The sequence below is a fragment of the Sitophilus oryzae genome, unplaced genomic scaffold, assembly GCF_002938485.1.
Source record: "Sitophilus oryzae breed Bouriz unplaced genomic scaffold, Soryzae_2.0 scaffold_1396_pilon_pilon, whole genome shotgun sequence".
In the NCBI taxonomy this organism is placed as follows: Eukaryota; Metazoa; Arthropoda; class Insecta; order Coleoptera; family Curculionidae; genus Sitophilus; species Sitophilus oryzae.
This window is the reverse complement of record NW_022146055.1, coordinates 10,867,202-10,878,525: the sequence shown is the minus strand read 5'-3', so window position 1 is coordinate 10,878,525 and position 11,324 is coordinate 10,867,202. Positions and strand designations below refer to the sequence as shown.

At 30.3% G+C, this 11,324-nt stretch overlaps 1 protein-coding gene across 1 annotated transcript; it reads right to left on the bottom strand.

The window, feature by feature from the left end:
- Positions 1 to 1,877: 1,877 nt before the first annotated feature.
- LOC115876099 lies at positions 1,878 to 9,861 on the bottom strand. Its single transcript, XM_030891800.1, has 3 exons — positions 9,653 to 9,861; positions 7,333 to 7,623; positions 1,878 to 2,516 (listed from the first exon to the last, which is right to left on the bottom strand). The coding sequence occupies exons 1-3, from the start codon at positions 9,695 to 9,697 to the stop codon at positions 2,010 to 2,012; spliced, it is 843 nt and encodes a 280-aa protein (XP_030747660.1). The 5' UTR covers positions 9,698 to 9,861; the 3' UTR covers positions 1,878 to 2,009.
- Positions 9,862 to 11,324: the final 1,463 nt, after the last annotated feature.

Below are 11,324 nucleotides of genomic sequence, written 5' to 3'. Positions count from 1 at the left end.
CTGCCCCCCCCAGAATGAATTGATAGTTACGCTAACGATTATTCTATATATTATCTATTACTATTGTTACGGATTCCGTGGGTCCACTAATTTAAACTCACGATAAAATACTTAACGAATTTATTTTTCTCACAATTTATACTAATTTAACACACAACTAACTATTTATAAAATTCCCTCGCCAAATTGTCCGATTCGCAATTAAAAACGCGGTATTTTCAAACTACGGTTTAGTTACTCGCTTCTCCGACAGATGGGGCCACATACACTTTAACACTATAGGTTTATTCCAACCCAGCGCAGAACCGTCACCGAACGATCACGGTCGTGCGCAATAATTCAAATGTGTTCCAACCGAGAATTGACGGTTTTCTGACGATCCTATTTGCATACCAACCTACCTTGGGATCGTTTAGTTACGATTTCAGAAGGGTAATTTCGGTACATGGTCCAAATTGAGAACTGTTTGGGTTGACTTGCGCATTAAAGCTTATTGGCAGGGATTATCGATTTTTAACAGCTGATTCTGATCCACTGTCCGGCTGATGCTTCTGTCTTGGTTATTTTTTACGAATTCGAATACGTGTGCGTTATACTTTTTTTAAATTTACTTGTGTGTTTGTGTGGAGTAAATCGTTCGGAAATTTTAAATTGTACACTTTCATAATTATCTGTAGTTAATAATTAAGGATGAGTGACGATGGTATGACTGATTTCTTTACCTCCACTTCGGATAGTGACAATTTGGAGTTGCTGCGGGTGAAAGGGAGAAAATGAACAATATTTAGGTAATCTATAATCGTATTTTCTTGTTTCCTCGAAGAAAAACAAAAAACCGATCGATACACGCACGCTTGACACTTGACAGTCCCGAAAACAATCCACAAAGCGTTTCAACGTTGAGACTTTTTACACCATCACGAAACTATTCCAAGTCCGCGTATGCTAACAAAAAGCAAGAAAACCGATTCGAGTATCATTTCGAAACGATCCCGAAATGCTGGTTGGAACAAACCTTATGTTATCTATATTCTAGCGCATTCGCCAAGAATTAACTTCATGTGTTAAAAAAGTTACCATTTTGAGACACGAGTACAATTTATTTAACATACGATCGAAAAAAAGCAACGTAGAGGACTGAGGAATCACAATCAAATATAATTTTGGCAAGGTCAAGCAGTAGATGTCATTTACTTGACCGTTATTCTTCGGTTTTTTAATGGCGTTCACTGCCAGTTGACTTTAAGAAAGTATAATTTATTTTTAAATTGAGTAAAATTGATTTTTAAATGGTGTAATGTCTTCCATCCTTTTTTAATTTTTCTGTAATTAGTATTAAATAATTTTTGACAAATTTTATGTCAATTTTTAGTAAAAGACGTCTAGAGATTGGCCTCGCAAAAATTATCATTCGATTATACGGTATCTCTTATGTTAAATAAATAAGCATACATATTAATGCAATACGCAAGCCAAACCTGGATACTTAAAATGGACATAAGGAAATTGCAGATCGCACAACGCCAATGGAACGAAATTATGCTGGGAATAACCAAGAAAGACTCTAAAAGAATAGAGTGGATACGACAAAAGGGCCCATTTAATAGATGTCATCCACAGAATCAAATCCCTCAAGTGGCAATGGGCAGGGTACCTTAGAGAAATTAACAAACTTAGAAGAAGACCAAACCTGAGACGGGACCATTATATTAGGAAATTAGCAGGGAAACTTGATCCCGCATAACCAACAATACACAACAATGGGCCCAACTAAAAAGGGATTATCTAAATATGTAAGGGAGACTACACCTTTGGAAATGATTCAAATGATTGAATATGCTAAAAATGGCGATATAAGCATAAACAGTAAATCAAACAGTTATATCTAGATAAATAACATTTAATACTTTAAGATACTTATAATAAAAACATTTAAATATCTAATTTTTTATACAAAAATTATATAAAATATTAAACTAACATTCATAGATTTAATTAAGTAATCAGTCTTAAGTAACTATCATTGTACTCGCCTCAATGGGACTTTGGGTTCCACTAGTAAATTGAGCTATTGCTCCGTAAGTTAAGCCTACAACTGTTCCTAAAAGCTCAGCAAAGAACACTCCTACTGGTCCAAACCGACCTGGTTCTGGTTCCTGAATCTTTTCATTTAATTCTTTAGTCTCTTGCAATTTGTCATTTACAGCATTCACATCAATATCAATTTTGGTTGGTTCGTAGAGATTTTCTTTTGGAAAAACAATACTAGTTTTCGGAGGTTTATAGAAATAAGGAGTTACTTGCTGAATCTTTTGAGATTTTTCTTTGACTGGTTCTATCTTAAGATCCGTTGTATTAAGAACTTCTTTTTTGAGGTCGTTTTCAGTAGTACTTTGGACAGGTGTTATGTTGAACGTGAGATTGGGTTTAAAATTGTTTTCACGTATATCCTTGTTATAGTGATAAACGTTTTTGATTTGTGCTATTAATCGGAGCTTAGCTAAAATTTTATTAACCTAAAATTAAATAAAAAGCTTGGAATATAGTGACCTAACAGTGTATTATAACTATATTCTACAGCGACTACAAAAAAGTTGTCAACAAAGTGGAAATTTGTCTATTATTTGAGTTATCGAATATGATCAAAAAATACAGATGTGGAGTGGAATCAATTCAACGAGTTCAATAAATAAATCTGACATTTATATGATTACAACTTGACTTTTATATACAGTAGGGTGTCCCTTATTTAACAAGTTGGTCATTTCTCTCACGACGCCCTCTAAATTTTTAGTTTATTGTCTAAAAAAAATAACAGACCATTGTAAACCCTTAATATTCACATTAAACCTTGCCCCCTTGCTTTCCTCCTCATTTCCCATTTTGGAAAATTTAATCTATTATTTAAAAAAAGCAATTTTCATGATACCATGATAAACAATTTTGAATTATGGAAAACCATTGAATGCATGACAGGTTGTTAATTCTAATACTTATTATTTTTGAGCTTGCATTCTTTTACAGTACTAAATTAATTAATTTTAAGTAAGTTCGGTAAATCTCTGTTATCTTACTAACATTTTTTTTTCTATTGACTTGACGATTTGAATTTATCTTTACAAACATTCTTGCCAACATACAAAAAAAATTGGGAGGCACGAATTTAGCCGCCCATACTAAAATATGTTAATAAAAAGTTGGTAGGCAGTTCTTTTAGTTTCAAAGTAAAGGAATGTTTCCAATTTTTTTATCTCAATCGTGGTTTTTGAGTTATCGTGTACAGACAGACGAACAGACGGACAGACGGACAGAGGAACAGACGGGCATACAGACAGACAGACACCATGAAAATATTTTGTATTTAGGTCATTTATGACCCAAATAACTAATTTTGAGTGAAATTAAAAAACTTTTTTTTTGCCGATCTTAATAGCCGGTTAAAAATATAAAAAATATCAAAATCCAACTAATCCAACTTTTAAAAACCTAACCAAGAATGTTTATTAAAATAAATCAGCTATACTTATATATAAATGGTTTAAACTTCATTAGACTTGAAGATTTCTTAATTCCCAACCTTAACACTATCAGAATTGTATATTTTTTCCGTATTAGATTAAATTTTTCAAAAATCATCATGATTTTGTCAAAAAAGTTGAAAACTTTGGGAATTTACCGAGTTTAATTTGGGAATTTACCAAACTTTAACCGTGAATAAATTTTGAAAAAGTAGGTTTACCTAAAAATTGTAAGAGACCTTTTTTGTAAAGCGTTCAATTCTGTACAAGAATATTATGTGATTGCGATGCCTGCGAGAGAACAAGATCGAGAGAAAAAAAATATTTGCAAAAAGTGGCAAATTCCCATATAATTTAAATGGGAAATAAATAGTCTTTAGGGTTTAATGTGAATATTAAGGGTTTACAATGGTCTGTTATTTTTTTTAGACAATAAACTAAAAATTTAGAGGGCGTCGTGAGAGAAATGATCAACTTGGTAAATAACGGACACCCTAATATACAGGTTGTCCCAATATTCCGTGGACAGAACTACTACGTATTTTTGGGATTAAAATAAGTTCATTGGACACAATTTACCTCTATACAAAAATGCTTCGTTTGTTCGTTAGAAGGCATCAAACTTTAAAAAAATAAAATTATTTTAAGATATGTTATTCCGATTTGAATGAGATTTGGGATACTTATGTTTTACTAAGCGCTTTAATATCTGACATTTCCAAAAATCAAGAAAAAGTACGGAAAGGGTGAGAACTACCCCCTCGCCTACATAAATTTTAGTATATTTTCAAATTCCACTAACCACTGATATTTTTTTCGTAAAAGGGATCCCCCAGTATTTATAGTCTATAAAATGAATAACTTTGAATTGTGACCGTTATTTTTTACCAACAGAGCAAATGTAAAATCCCTCTATCAAAAAAGTTACTGATATTCTTTAAATTGAATGTCTGAACGAATCAGATAGGTAACTCCTTTTACTTTCGTGAAATAGAAAAGGAAAAGAATAAAACAAGCGACAGTTCTTCCTCTTCTTGCAAAAATCAACACAATTGTCAAAAGTAAAATGTCATCAGCTTTTGACATTTCTAAATATCAGACCAATGCCGTCTCTAATAGAACAGCCTCGGAACGAGATTTATGACATCACGCTTGTGAGATACTAAGGATTAATAAATATGTTGTAGAATACATGGAAAAAATAATAATTCCTCGTATTTTTGGTTTGTATTTTAAAAATGATACAGTTTACATGAAATATACATAATATACAGTTAATTAATACAATATATATACCTATTTATAGTAATAAATACTTTGGCAAATTAACTATGAACCATACAAATGCAGCAAATGTTTTACAATATACAAATAATAAATAGATACATAAGATAATGGGTAAAATGTAAAATATATTTTAAATTTTGGGGTTTGAAAATCGATCTAATTTAACAAAAAAAACATTCAATATCTACTAATAGTGATGTATTATTATTTGCATTCACAAAATGTATATGTATATTTTGCAAGTATCAATGTTCGACATATTATGTTTGCAAATAATACAATATCATAGAAAAAAAGTTCAGTCAGCGATGGCTATGAAATACAGATCGCTGTCATTTTATATGTAAAATTATTCTAAAATTTTTGATTTTCTTGGGATTTAGGTTCGGGAAAAACGCTGATTAAGTTTTCATTTGTTTTTTCATTATTTTTTTTTGGTTTAAAAGAAAGTGGTTTAAAAAAAAACATCATAGCCTTTATCAGTGTTGTCATATGAATAAAATAATGTCGAATATAATCCAAAAAAATTACATATAAAATCCCCACACACCACATATAATGTTTACTGCAATTAATAAACTAATATAAACTTGTCAAAAGATGACCACGTATTTTTTTAAATTATTATTCTTAACACTAAAACTATCTACATTGACTATGGAGTACGATTTCAGTCATAGTAAGTAGTAGACATTGAATGTTGTTTGTTAAATTAGATGGATTTTCAAACTTCAAAATTTAAAATATATTTTATATTTTACCCATTATCTTATGTAGCTATTCATTATTTGTATATTGTAAAACATTTGCTGCATTTGTATGGTTCATAGTTTATTTGCGAAAGTATTTATTACTATAAATATGTTAATATATTGTATTTATTAACTGTATATTATGTATATTTCATGTAAACTATATGATTTTTAAAATACAAACAAAAATACGAAGAATTATGTTTTCCATGTATATATTTACAACATATTTATTAATCCCTAGTATTTAACTAGCGTGACGTCATAAATCTCGCTCCGAGGCTGTTCTATTAGAGACGGCATTGCGTCAGCATGGCCGCAAGTTGCTAACCTAATAAAATTAACACTAGAAAAGCTCGCGGAACTGTCAAATTCAAAGTTATTCGTTTCACAGACTATACTACAATTTTGGTCTCTTAGTAAAAAAATGCCACAACGCATATTTATCGAGAAAAAACATTTTTCAGATTTTTTTTCCAAAGCAGACCTACAAAATATATACCAGTTACAAGTTACAGGTTACATACCAGTTACATACCAGTTACAGACCTACAAAATATATGCCAAGTTCCAATATTCCGTGGAAATGGTATAAATATTAATAGTATACTCTTGTTAATCAACTAGTGCTTACATTTTTTATGATTATCTTCTAAAATTATAATTATGATGCCCTCTAACGGACAAACGAAGCACTTTTGTATAAAGGTAAATTGTGTTGACAATTCCGTGGATATAGTAGTATATGCCCACGGAATATTGGGACAGCCTATATATAGGTATGTAAAAAGCTGGAATGAAAACAAAATATTTTATGAAATGAATTTTCAAAGTTACTATTAGCTAGTGACTTGGAGTTATTACATAGTGACTTTGAATAATAACAATTTTTGTTGATTTTTTCGATTTTTTACTTTTGGACATGTTATCATTTAGCATTTTATCATTAATCATGATATAATAATTAGAATAACACCGATAAAACGGAATTTAAGTCAGCCATATTAAATTACTATCGCGGTAAAGATAATTTTGTTGATATACTCCGTCTTTAATACTTTTATTCAGTGTATCTATTTAGCATAATATATTCGATACTAATTAAACTTTTAGTTACGTAATCGAGGAAGCGACTTTTAAATTAATTGTTGCCAACCATAACAACATATTCGTCGCCGGGTTGACTAACTGGAATTTAAATTTTTCGCTAGGGATTTAGATGGTAGTTCTGCTGTAAATAATGTCAAGTTGCCACATTTATTTATTTATTTCCTGACATCGTTTTGACACTTTAGTTATGTATTACAAGTTTTTCCTGCAGATCTTGCAGTCGAACATTGTTCTTTTTAGAACCTTTTTTAGTGCGAAATGTACAAGATAGCTTAATAGCCGTCAAAAACTCATCGCAACTTTATTAAAATATCTTGAATACGAAAGCGGTATTAATGGCCTTTTCTGTCCGTTAATTGCTGTTAGTAGTACTGTCAGTGCTGAAATGTGTTGATGTAAATATTAACTGTTTATATATTTATAATTAATTTATTTCTGTTTTTTAAATTATTTTGATTAAAGAGAAAATATGTAAAAGTGGGCAACGCTGTGCAGGTCAAGCTTAATCACGTGACTAAAAGTTCATTTAATATGAACTATAATTGATATATTTTTAGAGAAGATATTTTTTACGGAAACCCAACTATACAAATTTCCATATTTGTATTTTCGATCTTTTTGTCAGCCGCTCTTAAAACCAAAAGTAAATCATTAAAATAAAGTACCTTTTTTGTAATAAAACTAGGAGAAGCTTCGTTAGCTTCCTCATTTTCATCTTTATCAATTCCATCGCCACTAGCTTCAACTTCTTCTTTGTTATCATCTATTTCACCCGATCCGGAAAGTTGTTTATCTTCTTGTAACTGGGCACTTTTTTCTTCTTTCCTCCTCAAGTCAATGATATGAGATAAAGGAGTTGCAGCAGCGGAAGCAGACGAAGAAGCTGAACTGGCTAGCCCCAGAATAGCTCCTGGTGCTTTATAAAGCCATGGTGTTCCAACAGAAAATGATAGTATCTAAAATTTTGAATATGAATTATTACATTTATACAATTAATTATAATATTAACGACTTTATAACAGATATTATATATGTTAATCAAAATTAATAATAACCAGGCCCAAGACACTCAATAGTAATTTTATAGAACTACAAATTTAGTTTCTTCCGCATCGGCAGACGGCGCAAAAGACATTAAATTAGAGATTTCTAATTTACATATGAGGATGACATGGCAGCTCTATATTGACTACCGTCTATGGTCCAGTTTGTGTCTAGTTGACACGTGGTTAACACAAAATCATCACAAAATGTTGGGGATCCGTCAAGTTATTTTTAAATCATTATTTAAATAATTACTGATTTCTCATTTGTTATAGTTTGTGTTTTCATTAGTTTTAATATTTTGATATTTACAGTCGATCATCATTTTCGTGACAGATATTAAACTTTTGTAATAAAGACATTGTGACATTTTAGAAATAATAAATTTTGTACATAGTTGGTGTTGGTAATATAGATATAGTATTTTTAGTAACTGTTAATTAGTAGTCTATAATATATTTACTATATTATAATGTATTTGTTAAATCAAAAAAAAATAGGCGATGTGTTCTCTATTGTTGTTTAAAATGTATGTACAGGGTGTCCCACTAAGAATAGCTCTCGGCTGTATCTCGGAAAGTATTAGCCGTAGAGCCTACGGAAAAAAAATATTTATAACTAAAGGGGCTATGAGAAATTGCTGGAAATTATTTTCAAGTTTGTAAAACGGCCGCTAGAGGGCGTAACTGCTATGGAAAATAAGAAAATAGAATTTTCACAGAATTTTGCCTAGATAATGGGTACTATAAATAATAGCTTCATAATCTTCAGTAAATTTTGGATTGTAATAAATACGATAGTATATCTAATTTTAGCTGATAGTAAAGAGTAGTAAATGCTTAAAAAGTCAGTGAAAACGGCATCTTGATATCCTCCTTCAAACCGAAGATATTAGCAAAATTATAATAAATACCAAAAAATAAGCCCTTAATTACCTTATTTTTAGAAAAAATATATACAGCCCTCTTGATTATGCCCATTCTAATAAAAAAGAGATAGAAACAGTTAATTTATTTTAAAATCGACGATATACCCCCAGAATACCATAATACCAGATGTATGAATATCTAATAATAATTATTAAAAAATATTAATAACAGTGAACAAGAAAGGATGATTCAGTTTAGTCATGGTAGGCTTTGGAAAAAAGTTGCTTTTGACGTAATAGTATAAACGTCAAATTGTTATTAGATCAACATTTTGATAGTGTTAACAGCGTTTTTTATCTTTGGACTGCTTGTTCAAAATGCCTTTATTATTTGAAGTAGTTGAAGTTGTTGGGAAACCTCTGGAAAAAAAAAAGCAATAAAGTAGGATACCACTGGAAAGAGAATTAAACGCCCTTTAAAACGATGTACCGCTTGACCCCCATTCCTATTTAAGATTGTAAGGGTGACATCTACCCTTCCAAGGCGGTTGAAAAAAAGGCTAAAAATATTCATTTGAAGTGTCCTCCTTACAAATAAAATTGACGTGTCTTTCCGATTTTTCATATTTTTAACTGCAAGAAAGATATTAAGGGTGGGAAGTTTTAAAATTGGCACACTGTATAATTTTACATATAAAATTACAGCGATGTTCATTTCATAGCCATCGCTGACACTGTTTTTTTTTCGATCATATGGTATCTATCCAAGAATGAAAAGGAAATAATATTACCATGGAAACGCGTTTCCATTTTCAGGATTTTAATTCTATTTTATTTTTCAAAATAATGATATAGTAAAAAAGTGTTTCCCACTTGTAAAGACAGTCCAGGGAGACTATATTGACAGTGATCTTAATTTCGAAGCCGACTGATTGGTACATTTAAATAAAAAAATTAAATCTAGATTGCCTAACACATTAACATACAGATACTTTTCACTACCAGATTAAGGAGGAATAAATCACTTAAATTACAAATTTAAATTTCCTTCGCACAAAAAGTAACACACTCACATAAATTAATGTAGATCCAAATAGTAAGGCGCGCCGGGTATACATCGTATTCTGCAAGTACGAAATACTGAATGTAGCATGAAATAGTAAAAATTGCACACCAAATCAACAGACACAACACAAAATTAATGGCACTCGAAGATAGAAGAACCAATAAATAATAAACCATAAAAAATTCTTTGTCATAGCTTAAATACACTCCCTACTTGGATCGCTTGCAAAATATGTGACATCAAGCTCTGAATAAACCGCGACTACTTAAATGCAACCTTAAGGTGTTTTTATCTGTTCGTTCAGAAGGATTTTTCAATAATTTACAGGGTTATAGAAAAGTATTTTTACAAAAAGGCTCAAACAATATTATAGAATCTGTTATCAGTGCCAATTGCTATTGTTTGTTAATAGAGAAAACAACTTTAAATAAACTATCTAAATTAAACCTAAAAAGATACCGCCACTAAAAGGAAACTTCTAGAGTAGAAATAAAATACCATCGAAAAAAAAAAGTCAAAGACGGCTGGGGAAAGACAATAGATGATAATTATAGGCTAAAATCATTATCGATTTTCATTGCCCACGCCGTCTTTGACGGCATTTCTTTTCGATTATACTGTATTATATGTGGGTAAAACTCTTTAAAAGTCTTTTGTATTCCTATATAATTTGATTTTAGTACAGCTGGTTCCAAAAAAAATGAATACGACTCTTTACACATTTTTTTCGAATATTTGGGCAGTTTATATTTATGTGTCAAGTATTTTGATATGTTAAGGTTATTGTGACATTGTATAAAACAACTTTGCTTTTGACAAAGTGGCAAATAAATTTTTCAGAACGTCAGCATGACATGAGTAGAGAAATGGGGGACTGGTATCATAAAATATACTGCACGAAATAATAAAAATATGTTTTAAATCGTATTCAATTTTATTGGAACCAGCTGTACATATACTTATACAGAGTGAGTCTTAAATAAGTGAAAATATTTTTATGAGTAGTATATTTCGACCTCTGAAACACAATAATTATAAGTTGCAAGCAAAAAGAAAATTTGAAAATTCCAATTTTTTTTTAGTTAAAATAAATAATTTCTTGAAAATATGGCAACATAGGTAGTAGATTAAATTTACAAGAAAGAGACCCCAGAAAAGATCCAGTGGTTCTCAAAATTTTAACAAAAAATCATTTTTTTTAATTTTCAAAGTAAAATAACTCGGTTATTTTGGACTTATTTGAAAAACGATAAAAAGAAAAGGTAGGTATGTTTCTTTTGTCGTGATCTACCAGCCCTAAAAATATATGCCCTTATTTAAGACTCACCCTGTATAGTTACGATAAAAAACCTTGATACTGTCCATGAACTGTCCAAAGAGCTAGTGAAAATTTCGACATTCTGTGGGAGACGCAATCCAAAATCTAAAAATTTATTGGATTCTCCTAAAAAATGACATAAAATTCAACTTACTTTTAAATTAAAATGATAGTCAACAACTGTGACTGTCAAGTATCTTGTCGTTGTACATATTTTAAGTCATATAGTATAGTTCATATCAAATAAAATTTTAGCCACGTGATTAAGTTTGACCGGCACACCGTTGCCCACTTTTACATATTTTCTTTTAATCAAAATATTTTAGGAAATAAAAATAAATTAATTATAAATATATAAACA